This window comes from Echeneis naucrates, chromosome 22 (assembly GCF_900963305.1).
Source record: "Echeneis naucrates chromosome 22, fEcheNa1.1, whole genome shotgun sequence".
Taxonomy (NCBI): Eukaryota; Metazoa; Chordata; class Actinopteri; order Carangiformes; family Echeneidae; genus Echeneis; species Echeneis naucrates.
This window is the reverse complement of record NC_042532.1, coordinates 19818826-19835511: the sequence shown is the minus strand read 5'-3', so window position 1 is coordinate 19835511 and position 16686 is coordinate 19818826. Positions and strand designations below refer to the sequence as shown.

Genomic DNA, 16686 nt, shown 5'->3' with positions numbered 1-16686 from the left:
CTGCTCTCAGACGGCTGCGGGGGGGTGATGTAAATCAGCAGCAGATCCCGCAACAATCTCTCACACTCATTTAGAGATGAACGCGTCGTGTTTTTATGCTGATCTGAATATCTGGGGAGTGATTAGTTAAAACGCTTCATCTGCATCTTGGCGCCGCCGTATTAGAACGAACCTCCCACCTGTTCGCACCTCTCCTCCCACCGGCGCACCTCGGCCTGGCATCAAAGTGAACCGCCGACGGAGAGGCACAGGCCTGGAAAGTATTTCATCCATTCCGCCCTGAAATATTAACTTTAAATCTCTTTTTCAGGTAAAGATCTCGTTCCAGACTTCCATTAACCTCTATTATAAAAAAAAAAGCACACTTATCCCTGATTTTATGGTCAATTTAGGAAGCTCAAGTATTTTTGTCTTTTGAGATTTTTCTTTTTTCCTTCAGCAGCATCTTATCTGGTGTCTTTTAACATCCCATTCAGCCTTGAAACAGGTCCACACACGGATCCTCTCGGCTCTGCTGATGCATGTTGGGAACAAGAGAACCAATTTGCCTCAAAGTGCCGTAATCTTTTGTCACATTTGGGGCGAGTTCTTGAAGGAGTGAACCTGATGAGGCTGTACGGATCTCATTCATACTCCGGGACAGAAATGCGATTTTACACCTGCCTGGAAGTTGCTTGTTAAAATGGATGTTTTTTTTTTTTGGGGGGGGGGCAGTTTTTTTTAAAGGAACAAAGGAGAACACCGTGTATATCAGAAGAAAAGACACTTTCAACCAAGACAGGAGGGATGTTTGTAAGATGGTAATGGACCTTAATGGTGCACTCAGTCAGTGACTTTCTCCAACACCTCTGCAGATCTGAAGGCACTTAGAGTAAATGACACACCGGCTGAACAGAGAGGACTCCGATGTGCCGCTCTGCACGGATCAGCTGGCAGGTCGTACCGTCACAGTAACACTCCTGGTGAGGAAAACTCACCTTATAAAGTCAAATAAAATAAAATTAAAACTGAATAAATCAGACACGCTCTCCATTGTCTCTGCCTAAATTAAGCACGGCTGTCAAATCAAAAACGATCTTGACGTTTCAATATGGACGTGAGCGGAAGGCGGCTTCACCTCGAGGTCCCTGACAGCGGAATTGAGTCTTTGGAAGGCCATTGTCGGGCTGTCAGGGTATCTGCCCCCCTCCAGCCCCAACCCCCCCGACCCTGACCCCGCTAGATGAACTCATCAGGCAGATGTGAGCCGGGGTGACGAGGGCTGCGACACGAGGAGACTCAACGCACTGTGAAAAATATCTGTGCTGACAACAGTTGTCTGCTATCCGTCCGTCTACACGACGACGAGTCAATCCTGAACCTCAGAGCTTTCAGAACACCTGATTTTACATTTTCCCCGAGGCAACATATAATATAAATATACCATCACAGATCACACATCATGATTTGTGATGATATATTTACCACAACGAAAGACTGGAAAAAAAAGGGGATGGGGGGCCTTCACGAACAAAAGTACAGCGTGTGACTGACGGCTGATCTGTGCACTGCGTGAACATTGACAATCAGGAACATGTGGCACAAACAATGAAGGAAAGACCGTGTTAAAAATTAGGTGGCAATACAATCACATTAGGAACATCACTCAACTTAATTGGGCATGAAATGTCTTCATTGGCAGCGAATAAATCTTTCAGGGAAAAATTTGTCTTTTGTCAAGAATAAAGAATAAAGGCAAGTAAAAAAAAGGTTAAATATATATAGTTTTTTAAAAATGAGTATTATCGTGATGGACACATTGAGGTTGTTTTGAGGGAGGCAAATATGTGAAAACCTGCGATGAAAGTCAGAGATAAAGACTTTCTTTCAGCGTGCTGGGTCAGCGGAGGTTTTCACATTAAGGCTGGGTGAAGATGTTACCTCTGACCCCCCGAAGCCCCGTCATGTCACAGGCTTGTCTGTCACCCTGCAGCCTTTTTCTATAGCGACTGACCTCTCCGCTCACCTCCCTCGAGGCCGACAGCGGCCACATGGCGATTGGATAACTGGATTTTAAAAAATCTCCGGGACAAAAGGGAGGGAGGGAGGGGGCAGGAGATAATGTCTCAATATAAAAACTTATTAAGGATCACTTCACATCTCCGTTAGACACTTTTAAATTCATCTCTTCTTGATGTGCTCGTTCTGCTTTAGGGATCATTATGAGGCAGGAATTTAAAGTAGCTGTGAAGTTGCACTGGAAAGTTAAAGAAGGTGATGAAATCTTTCTTAATACAGACGCTGGCAGATGGGCGTTCACAGCAGGGAGGCACAGAGCCGGAGCCGTGTGGTATTTAACGGGAAAATAAAAAGAGAAACGTGTTAATTAGACCTTAGTCACCTTTTAACATCCTCACAGCTAGATTTAACTGGTGCGAGCAGACAAAGGCCAAAGTTAACCACCACCACAGATAAAACATCTTCTCTCTGCTCGGACACTTATTACAGCGCCGATGATTTCAGCTTGGCCGGCCACAGCGGGAACTAAAACCCACACAGAAGGCCGGTGCCAAGCTCGACCCGCTGAGAGTGGAAAATGTACAGGAACTCGTCCCGATGGCTTGTTGACAAATTATAGTGTCACTAACCGTCCAAGGCCAACAGGACCTCACATGTCAGCTGTAGCTATCACTACTAGTTATATATATATCAATCATCCCGTGGGAGCATGTGTTGAAGCCGGGGAGTGCACAAAATGGCTACTGCTGAAAGAAAGTGAGCCGTAAACTCTGCTCAGTGTTCGCTGGGACAAAAAGAATAAAATAAATAAAAATAAAACATCCACGCCGTCCTTTTCAAACCGCCCGCTGGTGTGTCGTTTGGAGCAGAACAAGGACACTCAGGGATGTGCGGGAGAGGTGGTAAGATTTGGAGAACAGATGGAATAAATATCCGTGCTGCCCGACCGGTCAGTTCGGGGATTAATTTGCTGCGAACGACGCCGATCGTCAGCAAATATTCCTGCGTGCTAAACACGCTGGATGTTGTTGGGGAGTCCTGAGGGCTGCTGACAGGTGTGTGAGAGAGAGCGGGGACAGAGGGAGGGAGACAACTGCTGTTGGTCTGCTGGGAGCAGATGTTGGAGATCTCTGTAAACTGTTAATAGCTGCAGGATCTCATTACATTTAACCCTTCGAATGCCAAACCTTCCAACTCTGCTGAAGTTCCAGAAAGTTAAACACCTCAAATCCTGCTCCTTTCTCGCTGGCGTTGCTGTATTTACGACACTTCATTAAAGCCCAACTGTGTCACTTTTAACAGAAGAAAAAGAAAAAAAGTCTCCTCTTACAAGTAAATAGCTGAAGTCGTAAGTAATAAAAGAGCATCAGCAGTGGATTCAGTACACTCATGGTCTGATATCACCGGGAGCTTTTTTTTTTTGCAGACGTGACGCAAATTCATCGAGAAAGAGTCAGAGCTGAGTCAGTACTGACTTCTCCTTCCTTGTGCCAGCGTTACACTCAAAGTTGAGCATCTAATTGTCATTTGAGGTTACAGCGGCAGCTGCAAAAAAGCCAGCCGTGGAGAAAAGGCAACGCAAACCAGGCTAACAGGAAGGGAGAAGTCTGTCACAGTTAAAGGCTGCTCTTTAAATGGAAAAGGAGGCTTATGGGAGCAGAAAATAATCCAAAAAAACACTCTCTGCAAAGCCACACCAGAAGCTACAAGGATCGGCCTTAAACTTGGATGAAAGAGCCAAAACACACATATACAACTAATATAACAGGTGAATGTGTGAATGGTGCTGTACAAATAAAGCTGCCTTGCCTTTCTTTAGTCGGCTTTTTAAGGGTGACTGTTAAACGTGAACTCTTAAACAGCGAAATCCCTCCGATGCTCATTTTACACTGACAGGAGCATCCTGGGAGAATTTACATCTCTGGACATGATTTCTGAATTTATACGTCGCTGAAGTTTACGTTTATTTTGAACCAAAACATACATTTGTGACTGTTTGAATTCCAATCTCCTTACCACACTGAATTTCGTCTTTTAATCCCGCAGCTCGGGGCCATTAAACGAGCACAAAAGTAAACCGAGACCTATTACTTTAAGCGGTGCCATCCCACATGAGAGCGCAGTGTTTAGAGTGAATCCGATGACAAAACTCAGCGCAGCAGCTGTTTGCTGCACTGTTACTGTCAACACTGAGCTATCACGCAAGCACACATGTATCTGTGCAGCACTCTGATTTCAGCACAGCAGTTTGAGCCTCTAAATATACTTCTGGCGGCTCAGCGGGTGCTAAGAGCAGAGCCCGAGGCCTGCTGGGCCTTCAGACGTGTTTCCTGACCTTTATTTACCAAGAGACCACAAACACTCTTTCAGCACTCTGCCTCTCGCTTGTCCACTTATAGAATTTCACGCCGGGGTCGTTGGCGAACACTCAATCCGGTCTCCTGATGCGGAGTAGATCAGGGGATTAAGATGCCTTGCTAAAAGGCAACTTTGATGGTTGGTCCTCGAGGCGGATTCTTTCGGAGCTGGTGTGAGGATTTGAATCTCTAAATCACAGCCCTACTCCTCAAACCTTTTCAGCGTTAACAAGTCCGAGGGGAGGTTCTCTCACCTTGATGCCCCCCATCCTCTGCTCTCCCTTGAACTCTTTGCCGTTCTTCAGCCAGTGGATGGTTGGCGTCGGGTTTCCTGCCGCGGCGCAGCGGAACTTGACCGTGTTGGCGGCGGGAACGGCCAGAAGTTTCTTGTCCATCCGGTCAGGCCTGGTCCAATACGGAGCTTCTGTTGATGAGACAGAAAACGTCAGTCATGGAAAACGACTTATTCTCCCCTCTCCCCCCCAAAAAAAGAAAATATCATGGATGACTTTATGCCTCGAGTCATTTGAGGTGACTTGGACATATCTCAAAATATTTGATAAAACCAACCAAGAGTCCTTTAAGCTTCAAGTAATTTGATACCAGCTTCAAAGCAAGTCAAAGAAAGTCTCAAATCATTGGGGGCCACACTCATTTGAGATCCGTCCAAGTGAAGTCACCTCATGGAGGACAAGTCACACTGAGTAACACGTCTTAGAAGTCTGAATCAATTTAATTACAGTCAGCAGCATTTTTGATACGTGTGAACGAAAGGTTTGACGTTGTGACGTTTTTAAGGACTCTCAGGTCGTCGTTTTTTGCGACTGACTTCCTCTGAGCCTTTTGTCTGCACTTTTCCATTTTTCCAACAAGGTCGTGGACATTTTGGAAAAGACCCTGCAGGATTTCAGAGTTACATGTTTTTGAAATTGTTTAAAGATGTCACAGATGGGATGACTTGCTCCTCTGCTCATATTGGATACGTTAGGTACTTCGGCAGAACAGATGTGCGGTTGTGGTGTCGGTGGGGTCTTCCCTCAGCGGACTGGGTTAGGGTTAGCAGCGTTAGACCTTTCACATTTTGGTTATAAGTCCCGTCCTACTCCGGTTTGAAGCCCACCTCGCTGTCTGAAGACATACAGTTAAGTTCAAGATGCCCAAATGGTGTAAAACGCAGCTTGACAGACGCTGAAAGGACACAAAACTTGCGCGTGAAGCGTCGTGAGGGTCAAACAAAGCTTATTATCTTCTCCCCCAGCTAACAAAGCAAGAGTTCATTTGAATCGTCCCATCCTGAGAGTTTGGAAACCTGTCAGGGCAATTTATTGAGTTGTATTGAGAAGACGAGTAGCGAGTCAGGGAGGCCTATTGTTCCTGCTGTGTGGGTGTGGAGGGCGAGAGCACTGATGCATGGCTCACTCGCTCTCTTTATGGGCCTTTATACATGTGTGTTTCCAGGGACAAAAGCTGGGGAGGTGGCTGACCGGTCATCAGATGTCTCTTTTACTTTCCAAACGCAGGAGGAGCTAATTACCATCTCAATATCTGGGGTTTGTGTGTGTGTTTGTGTGTTTGACCAGAGTCAAACAATAGTCAGAGCCATTCTCACCGTCCACTCGATGTTATCAGGAAAGCTCAGGTGAGATGTCAGTCACAGTCCCTGATCTACTGTGTGTGTGTGTGTGTGTCTGCTTATCACGATGCCTCGGGCCGTACACTTCTGTGGCTCCTGCCATAAAACTTTGGCTTCGGCTCTGCAGCATAATTACAACCAGACTGGGAGAGTTTCAGTGATGAAAGACACAGAAGAATCTTCTTAGAAAGCAAACAAACAGAACTTTGCTTCACTTCTACTGAACTAACTCCGTGTGTGTGTCTGTGTGTGTACAGTGTACTAATGGTACAGTTGCTCCTTGCTTGAGTTACAGACTCCCCAGCTTGCAAAGACAAACACTCTCCATGTGCAACCACACACACACACACACGACTAACAGCTTCCACCTTAAAAGGGAAATATCTGTTAGATGTCATTACTTCTCTCTCTCTGTGCGTCTTCGCTGTCTCGGCCTGTTTGGAGCGACACGGAGCGCAGCGTGGGACAATCCTCTGAGGAGTCTGTACACATTGTTTTCTTGGCATCGTAATGAGCCACACACACTCGGTCAGACAGAAGCACAGTGAGTTTTTAAACAGTCTCTCTCCTGATGTGTGGTCCTCCTCCTCCTCTTCCTCTGACTGAGGCCTGAAAACGCCTTCATCATGCTGACGATCCTTCTGAGTGGATTCTGTGCTTTTATCGCCAAAAACAGACTGACTGCTCTGCTGCCTGCTCACCTGTCAGTCATTAGAGCATATCAGCTTATTCCACGAGAAATCGGTTCCGTTCATTCAATTTCATAGTTTTTTTTTTTTTTTTTTTGAAGCTAGAAATCGTCAAAATTAGAATATTCGAAAAGAATAGAAAAATTCAAAGTAATTACAGGAAGAACAATTAGGAATTGAAAGATTTTTTATAAAAGAACATTTGAGGAGAGCAAATCTAGAATGAGATAGTTGTGATGATGAGAAGGGAATGTGCAGCCAGATGGTTTCTATCTATAGCTTCAAAATGTGACCAAACAGCTGATATCAGCGCTTTGTGCTCTGAGAAAAAGCACAAATCCCTGCTTTTTTCAACCTCTGCAGCATCAGTGGATACTTTGAGTGATTCCCATTTACTGTGAAGTCCCGCTCTGTGCGCTCAGCAGCACTCAGGAATCCCATCCCGTGTCTAATTGGCTGGATGGTATTTCCTCAGCAGTGGGGAGCGGGATTTTCTGAGAGGAGACGAACCTCCGCAGGGACGGGGGTCAGCAGATAACCCTGCCCTGGAAAGTGGTTCGCCATGACACACTCCCCCAGCTCTGCAGTTACAGCGGCGTGCACGAGCACCTGTCAGGCGCAGAGGGGCGCAGCAGGGGTCTCTACGGGAGCCTAAAAATACACCCAGAGTATTCCTGCTCCGATGTTTGTTTGGCTTACATCCGATAACAGACCCCAAAGCGCGGCTGCAGGAATCATGTCTGACTCACACGCACAGACGCAACCACGCCTCCAAACACACACAGGCGAGTGTAATTCCACTACAGCTGCTGGTTCACTCATCAGCGCTGTGAAGCAGGAGCCAAACTCATGATTCTGCACCTTCAACACCGCCAACTGTTACGTAAAGGTTTGGTGTGTATCGTTCACTGACAGCGACGAACAGAGCACAATGTGTGCGATCTGTCTGTTATTAATAGCTGTTTGTGCAGATGATCGTCACACTCAACACATTACAGTGAAAAAGATGTTCTGTCTGACTTCACGGTCGACGTGCTGGCTCCCATTGTAACACACATTTCGCTAAATCAGACCAGAACAGGCGAAATTCTTACGACGGGACCTTTCTTTGCTTTTCTTTGTGATGGTTCCTTCCAAAACTCGCTCTGTGATAGAAATGTGGAACACACTTTGCACCGTCACATGTTGGGCTAAACTGCAGCACAGCTCCAGATGCACGCTGAAGACTTTTCGGCTCTCTGGGTATTAAAATAACAGTTTGTGGAGCTTCAGATTGTGCAGTCTTGGTGTTTTCTTTGTATTTGGACTCGGCGTCGGTGTTTCACACACACACACACACAGACTCCTGCAATGCTGTTCACTTTTCAGAGGGCTTCTGGTTGGAGGAGCGTGACTGTGGCTCTCTATCGGCGCAATGGCAATTAGGCGGAGCAGGACGGCCACAAGGCCCTTCAGCGCTCAGACACCGATCTGGGGGGGGGGTCTAATTGTGTAATTGTATAATTTGCCCTCGCTGACGCCTGCGAGCACATAGGCAGATTTCATTACAGATTACACTGGGTCTCTTTGAAGGCACGCTGCCTTGGAGGGCCTGCAGGGACTCTGGGCAAACAGAGTCGGAGGAATGGCGGCTGTGGAGCAGCGTAGCGTGGCCCAGCGTCCGGCTCTCTGCTCTCCTGCCAGGGTAAACAAGGAGGCTGCATAGCTCAGGAGCACAGATTAGACTCTGTTAACATTCCTCCCTTTCGACACACACACACACACACACACACACTGGCCTTTCACTTCACACAGGCTTTGAGTGCGTACAACACTTTCCCACTTCAGTCCATCATATTCATCGTGTGAGGGCGTGCGATTGTTCGAACTCTGAACTCTGACTTGCTCGCCTGCCAACGCAGGTCTTTAAACTGCAGAAACGGTTTCATGACAAACGCACGTCTCGAGGCATCCGCGCAGTTATAAGTCAAAAGACTTTACCGACGATTTGTTTCGCTTCTATTTGGTCAAACTTTCTTCAAAAATTAGACTTTCCCACATATTTCAAGATGATACCGTCGTATTCATTTATTTCACTGTGGACGCCGTGACGGCTGAGAGGTCAGGACACGTATCATACAAACAACGGTATCTCTTGCCTGCATCTCCTTTCCTGTTCTTAGACTTTCCCAGTCTAAGAACATTTCGACTGGAAGTGTGTTTTTCTCAGAAGATGAAGTAACAACTCGCCTGGCCTATAGGAATAATGGAAAGCCTTTCTTGGCTTTGCTTTACTTTATGGGAGCTTTTACTTGTTTGCTGATGTTATTATCACTGAGCAACTTCAACTCCTTCAACCCCTCTGTTTTCCTTTGTGCTGGCGTTCAGGGTAGGAAGAGCCCACTGATTTGGTCACTTTGGGTCAAACCAATAGAACAGAGGCAGCAGACAGCTCTCCTCTGATAAAACATGAAGCACAACAACTTGACTGAATGCAGCGTTGGTTCTTCGGCGTGGCTGCTGGGCGGGCGCCGTTCCCCAGGGCGTTCTGGAGGTGGAGGAGAATGAGCTCGTCCGTCTTCCTCTCTGAGAACCGTCAGCTGTGGCGAACAGCTACAGCGACAGTGACTCAACTCCCCAAATCTTTTCCTGCCGTCAATCAGCTAATGTTTTCTACCCCCTCCCCTCATTAACAGCCCCCCCCATATTGTCCTCTCTGCATGTGGATGTGGATGTTCTTCCGCTCACCGACAGGGACTCTCCATCTGGCTGTGTGGCTCGTCACATGGCTCCTTCCTGCTGCAGCCGGCTAATTAGCGGTGGCTTAGTGGACATTAAGCAGCGATAGGGGTTTAGCGTTTCTGGGCTAATCCCTCTCCTTTTGGCCGGGAAATCGGAGCCTAGTATGTCATGAGGTAGACTTACATCCAGTGATTAAGTCTGGCAGTCTGAGGCTATTTACTGGCATTCAGGATGTCTGCAGTAAGCCGCTGCTGCTTTTGCCACTTTGGCCTGTTTAGAAAACTCCAGGCTTTCACCAGGAAGTAAAGCTGTGCATTCAAGGTTCAGGTTTTACATTGCGGGCGTTAAGCTTATTCAGAATGACTGAATACAGTACAAAGACTGCAACAGGAAGCTTTCTGCTGCTTTTATAATCTCTCAGGATACCTTACGAAAAGAGGCAAGTATGAATATGAGGCAAGATTAAATTCTAAACTCTGCAGCATCCTCAGTGAGGAGAATGAAGGGATTAAATGTTGAAATTGATATAACAGACACATTAAAAGAGGCTCCTGTATTTATTAAATGATACTAGCGAGCGCTACGACAGGAGAGCTCACAGCGGTGAAACGAGAAATTGGGAGAATTACGAGCTGATTATTTCACTTGTAGTTGAGATTTGACAGTTATGTTCCAGAGCAGCGTGTTTTTTCGACAGCCTGTTGTTGTCAGAGCTCCCTTCACATTCTGTCATCAGCAGCAACTGCTGAGGTAAAATAAAATATAGATTTCTATCCTGGCTCTGAACGTGCAGGAAATCCTCAACGTTTTTTTTTTTGTGTGTGTGATGTCTTCACTTGAAGCTCTTTTTAAGATATTTTTGGGAAGCATCCAGATTATTTAGATACCACAGACATGACAGAGAAGGTGGTTTAAAGATGTGGTTTAAAAATGGTTTAAAGTGCAACCCAGCCCCGTAGAAGGATCATCTGAAACCTCTAGACCAGGACTTCCCCGTTTATCCAAGTGAAAATCTCAAAAACAAAAGGGGTGCACATCCAACGCAATACCAATACGGAGGCCAAAGAAAGCCTTCTTGAACCACTTATCATTTGAATGATAACAATAAAACAGTCAGGACTAAACTGGAAAGCATAAAAGTTTTGACCAAACTTGTAATTGTTTAGCAAATGGCCGACTTGCAGTCGCCTTCGTGGATCATCAATGTGTCCCCACCAGACTAGATCATCTGAAGATCCACAGAAACAACAGCCAGAAACCTGGACTGCCACATTATTGTTGACTCATCTTGTGCAATAATACCGTTCTCTTCAGATGTAACGACTGTAGCTGGATGATGACAGTCGCTGAGTCAGCGTCATTTTTTTTTTCACGGCGAGTCGGGTGTGATGATGCTTTATTACTTATTAGGTCGCAGCTTTTGTAGTGACGTTTACAAAAGTGGCTTTGATTCTGGCTTGGCGTCCGACTGTTACAGAAACAGTCCCACATTTCACTCCTGGCACCGACTCTGCGGAGCAGTTAAGGTTCTGGGATTTAGTTCAAGACATCATGGGCCGTTTGACACTGCTGGCATGTTCTTGGCAGTTTTTCAGTTTTGCACAAACTGCTGTGGTCCACCGTTGAGATGTAGACTCGTCTAATAATGTCTTTCTCTTTTGAACTGTTGTGAACGCCACTTCTCAGCACAATACTCAAAGGTATGCAAATGGTTATGTAACGCGGTGGAAACTTTTGTGTTTTGCAATTGCGTCACGTTAAATTTACCCGTGCATCTTTCTGCTGCTTCCTGTTGTCTCCACCTCTTTGCTTCCATCACGTCACTTTTGAATTTCCACCGTTTCGTGTCTGCTGTTTTTCCCGTCTGCGCCTCACCTTCCACTGCCTCCTTCCGTACGTTACAACAAAGGCAGCGCGGTTTGGCGTCTGGCCGGTGGAGAGCCTGCCGAGGGGCGGAGACGCGCTCTGTCTCTCTGGATGAGAGAACAGAGCGTGTCAAGTGCACGCAGCTCGCACAAGCCATCCCTCGCTGTTCTTTGTTCACCTGCGCCTGAACTCTGCATGTCTCACATCAGAGCGAAACACAGAGAGGGCTGCTACCCGCCGGAGAACCGCCGACTTTTGATGTGTGTGACGGCGGCATTTAGTTTAACGCTAAAGACAGAAGCTGTAAAGTGAGTACGGGAAGCCATCCACGGGTTAGAGGAGCCTTCCAATCCCAGTCACAGATATGAAACTCAGATCTGACGCTTATCAAACATAGTTTGATAATAAAAAATAAAAAATAACTTTCTTGTGCCGCCTATTAAAAGCAATTTTTTCTTATTCCGACAAGTGAAATGAGTCTAAACTATAAAATCCAGATTAAATGTTGACAAAATGAAAAATAGGAAGAGACAACTCCTGCAAACCAGCAAACACTTGGGAACACTTTTCACATGCTTATATAAGTTTGGCTATTAATCCAGGCCTGGTAATGCCAGCAGTGAGTGGAAGATGTAAAGACTTAATTAAGAATCCGACGAGCTGCAATAACCAAGTGGAGGGAAGTATAATGTTTGACTCCGTTTCACTGTTGCACTGCTCCAGTATATAATTCTTTTAATAAAATGCCAGTCAAGTAATCAGACTAAGTTATATAACAATTAAACGCCTTCTGTTCCATCAGTTTCTTCTGCCCCTCATTCCTGCCGGGAGCCGTTGCTCTGTCAGTATGTGCTGTTACTAACCAAATCATGGTCTCCTGTGAAAGCCAATAAAGATTAAGAGGAGTGTGGTTTACTTGGGGTTGGATCAGCGGCTCTATCTATTCCTGCACTTCACAGCCCTAAATATCAATATGTGCCACACAGTGATAAAATCAGGCTTCCTCCAATAAAAGAGTTTCTGGACAATATAACATTTAAACAAAGCTGTTTCCTCAAACCCAAAGCCATTAACAGCAGTTAACACCTCCCACTTCCAGCAGTGTGCATGGCAGGAGCCGCTCATTAAGCTCAATGGCGTGGTTCATGCTGCCTTCACGGACCTCTCGGTGTGCCGGGTGAAGCTGCTTCGCTGCCTTTGTTTTTTCCGAAATGTCCCACTTTGATATGAAATGCACTTTAACAGGTCTTGACTGACAAACATCGGGGTTAATAAAGTATGTTATCCATAGTCCCGGCCTCTCCCGTCTGAACAAACGTCAAGACAGCGAGGTTTCATCATGAGCTCATAATGTTATCGGCACGCTGCAGTCTGACTCGTGAACTCTCTTTCAGCTGGAAAATATGACTTAACGTTATTTAACCTGTGTGGTGTGGTGAAAAGAGAAGAATTAAGAATTCACCATTTGCATTACCTGCATCTTCTGGATCTTCATCATAGTCCTCATCATCACCAGACGACAGGGAATCTAAAAAGATAAAATAAAATAAATATAAATAAAAATAAAACAGATAAATGATCTGATTGTGCAGCTGAACAAAAGCCTTTGTGCGTTGAACTGTGTTAGCCATCAGATAGCACAGAAACGACATCTGGAAAGCTTGAACCACATCATTTATTTTTGAGCAAGAGGGGCAAACAACAAAGAAAAAACGAAAACAAAAGCAGGAACTCTGCATGTTGTGGAGATTAAATGGTGTGTGCTCGGCGAGTACGATTAGACAAATGTCTACACAAAGAGACACGCACATGTGCATGTTGAAACTGACTCTGCTCATGAATGAGTCCACAGTTCTCTGCACGGTGGAGACTCTGATATTACAACACAAACATTTCCAAAGACGGTACAAATGAGAGGCCTATTAAAGCTGCTGCTGCTGCGACACGCTTCTGTGAGCGTGTGTGTAGAAACGCACACACAAAAACAACATCCGTGCAACACACACCGATGCTAACTCTTGCTAACAGTGAGTGTGTCAGATACGAGTATCGCACATTTCGCCGGCTGCTCTGTAATTATTTTTGCTTTGACCTTGAAGGTTTCTGGTTCACCTCCACAGGTCCTGTTAACGAGAGCCAGCTGCTCCCTTCAGAAACTCAGCTAGCTAAAGCTGCTCCTGAAACTCCCCAACACAATGCGTTTTTGTTTTGATTTTCTATTATCCGACATCAGTCCATGAATAACTTTAACTTTCGCGCTACAGCGCAGCAGAAACGTGTGTGACTCCAATTATTCACTTTAACGAGCTAATGACTAATTACTGAAACAACAGGCCCCCCCGGGGGCTACGCTAACAGGTCTGAGGTCATACAGCTCGATGTTAACATGTTCACAGCGACTAAGCCAACATGTGATTGCAACAAGAACAAGGTTTAGTGCTTATAGTCTGAATGTAAACTGTCGTAGCATGCTAAAATGTTACTGTTCAAAAAAAAAAAAAAGATCCGGCTAAATATGAATAAAATGATTGCTAAAATGGAGTTTATCACTTTATCACTGCTCAAAGTAAAGAAAACAGACTTCATCCATCATCATTATTTGTAGTAAAATAAAAGATATATCACTGAAGAGCAAAACTGGAAATTAGATATTAGCCCGCAATCAGCTTCAGACTTTAAGCCAAACGTTCATTTTCATACACTTTGGTCACAGCGCCTCATTTCCAACACGTGTGTGCACAATATGATCTCGCTGCTCGCCACCGCCTGGATGCCGTCCAGGTGCTCCTAAATATCTGACACCTTACTCAAATATTTGAATATAAACACACAATAGGCCATGTGTGCTTTAGATGGAGCTGACGCCGTGTTTGGAGTAGAGGGAGGAGAGCACATTCTGAAAAAAGAATCTGCCTTTATAGGTCTTTTAAACGGCTGACAACGGCCTGCGATGAATTCCCTTCCTGTGCGGTTTCTACTCCTGAGACCTGCTGAGCCGAGCTCAATTCTTGTACTCGTTTAAGGAAAACTAAATCTGATTTTAAAGCTCAGAGCGACTTGGAAGATGTCGGTGGGGGGGGGTGTTGTTGTGTGGCGGGTCCCTCCTGTAGTCTGAGAGGAGAAGCCCTCCACGTCTGATCAGTCCAGGAAAAGACCATTTTCTTCCCGGCGTGCAGCCAAACACATGCATCTGTGTGTGTGTGTGTGTGTGTGTTTGGAGCACGGCGGGGGGGGTGGGGGGGTGATAGTGAGTGAACCCTCTCATTTCTTGCCACCCCATCTGTTTCCAATGATGAAATGTTGTGCGCTAATTGCTTTCTAATTAGTCGTCAATAACAGTTTCAGCTGGTGTCCATGAGTTTTACAGGAAAAGCTGCCTGACACACACACACACACACACACACACACACAGGCTCCAACACACTGTGATGTTTGTGTGTGTGCAGTTTGCTAAACTGAGCAGGGAGAATGAAAAACTGAACTTTCCTTCATTATGTTGCCGTCATGTTGAGATTCTCAGTTTTCTGTTCGAATAGCATTAAAAATAATGATGTTCCATCCAAACGTCATTGTGTTAAATGGTTCACAGCTGCGTCTCACCTGTCACCCGGATGGTGTAGTTGCTAAGCAGCGTGTTGCTGTGGGCGAGCCGGCACGAGTAGACGCCCGAGTCCTCGTACGACACGTTGATGATGCGCAGCATCCTCTGGCCCAGCCGCGTCCGGTTGCTCGGCACCAGTCCTACGCCGTCTTTGAACCAGACGACGGGCTCTGAATGGTCCTCCAGGTCACATGACATTTCCAGGGTGTCCCCCATGCCCAGAACATAGTCCTCCAGGAAGGCTGTCTCGCTGGACACAGAGTCTGCACACAAAAGGACAGAGAGTACAGTTTATGTTTACGGAACTGATGCCAATTCGTTTTTTGATTCTGGTGTTCAAATCTGAACGTTTGCTTCTTTATATTTGTGTGATTGGACGTCAGATGGCAGACTAAATTATGAATTAGACAGCTAAACAGAAGAAATTAAACAGCAATAACCAAATCTTTGTGTCATTTCTCTAAAATGTAGAAAAGCCTCTTTTCTACCTGATCGTCTTTCTTTTCCGTTTTCTAGCATGTCAATGAGAGTCTTTCAGTCTTGTCAACACTAACGCACTGATAGTGAGTTATCAGCTGATCTACGTGTGGAAGTTAGAAAAGTGTAAGTTTTTATTCCGGCCTGAAGAAGAGGACAGATCTGGGCTGTGTGGAAGCGAAGGCTCCTCCCGCTCCCCCCGCCTCTCCAGCCTTCCCTGTCAAACACCAGCTCATTTACTGCAGCAGCTCCGTGTGCCAGCTCGGTCGGAGCCAGGGAAAAATCAACATGTTTACTGGCTCCACGGAGGATGCCGGCCTCCTCTGAGGACAGGGGAGAGACGGAGGGACATGTCTGGATAAATAAACACTGGATCCCCTTGTGTCCCACCATCCGTCCCTCAATCAGAGGCGTCTTCTCTCATCCCCACCTCGACCATGTGTCTCCTCCCATCAGGGAGAGACAAGAAGACAACCTCACGCACACTCTGGTCGGACTGGCAACCGTTCAAAAGAAGGACGCTTCCAAACCCCTGAATACTTTCACATATGCAGGTGTTTGAATGAGCTGCTTGGGCAACAGAGTACACAACACGCACTTGTTCACATGAACAAACGCACACCCATCCACCCACCCATGGGAAAGACTGAACGAGGTGTGTTAAGAGTGTGATTTATGATGGAAAACACACCCACAGTTGACCTGCTGAGAGGGGGCACCAACAGAGGCCCCGCCGACAGGCGGTGAATGTGAATGCAAAACAAAACAAAACAAAACAAAAAAAAAACTCAGATCAGAACTCAGATCAAAAAATTGGAGCTGAGAGGCCACGCTGAAATCAGCGGCGGCCCAGACGAGACAATCTCTGCAGAGAATGCATAATAGGCCTTCTAAATTATAAATGGGGTTCTTTTCAGTGAGAAGGCAAGGCTGCGAGACGGGGAGACGAGCTCACCGTCACAGACAGACGGAGGTAACGTCCCTGCATGTCGGCTCAGCGTCAAAACCAAAAGACAGAACTTCAGTGGCAGCAGGAAAATTAGTAAAAATAAAAATAGTGGCAGAAAGGAAAGACTGCTCCCTTGCATCAGAGATGGAAATCCCCAAACTTGGAGATAATAAAATGAAATAATGAGTGGAAATCTAAAATAATGTGACGGGGGCAGCATGTGAAAACACACACGGTCACCCGTGAAGAGATTTTCTTAAATAAAGTCAACTGAGCGGAGTCCTGGATTGTTTTTTTCTGTCACCCATTAAAAACTGCTGGAGATGTTAAATCAATAATGTGCTTAACGTGGCCGTGCAGCTCTCTGGCTTTTCACAGCGATATTTACAACACCT

At 45.9% G+C, this 16686-nt stretch overlaps 1 protein-coding gene across 9 annotated transcripts in view; it reads right to left on the bottom strand.

Annotated features, from left to right (window-relative positions):
* fgfr3 (fibroblast growth factor receptor 3) overlaps window positions 1–16686 on the bottom strand; it is a 61707-nt gene that overhangs the window by 24058 nt on the left and 20963 nt on the right. For 6 of the 9 annotated variants that reach the window (XM_029494224.1, XM_029494227.1, XM_029494223.1 and 3 more), the window contains exons 3-5: window positions 14865–15128; window positions 12727–12792; window positions 4610–4779 (exon numbers count right to left, since the gene is read on the bottom strand). In XM_029494224.1, coding sequence (XP_029350084.1) covers window positions 4610–4779; window positions 12727–12792; window positions 14865–15128 — 500 coding nt within the window. The remainder of the gene's footprint in view (window positions 1–4609; window positions 4780–12726; window positions 12793–14864; window positions 15129–16686) is intronic. The other 3 variants (XM_029494230.1, XM_029494229.1, XM_029494231.1) reach the window with 2 other exon arrangements.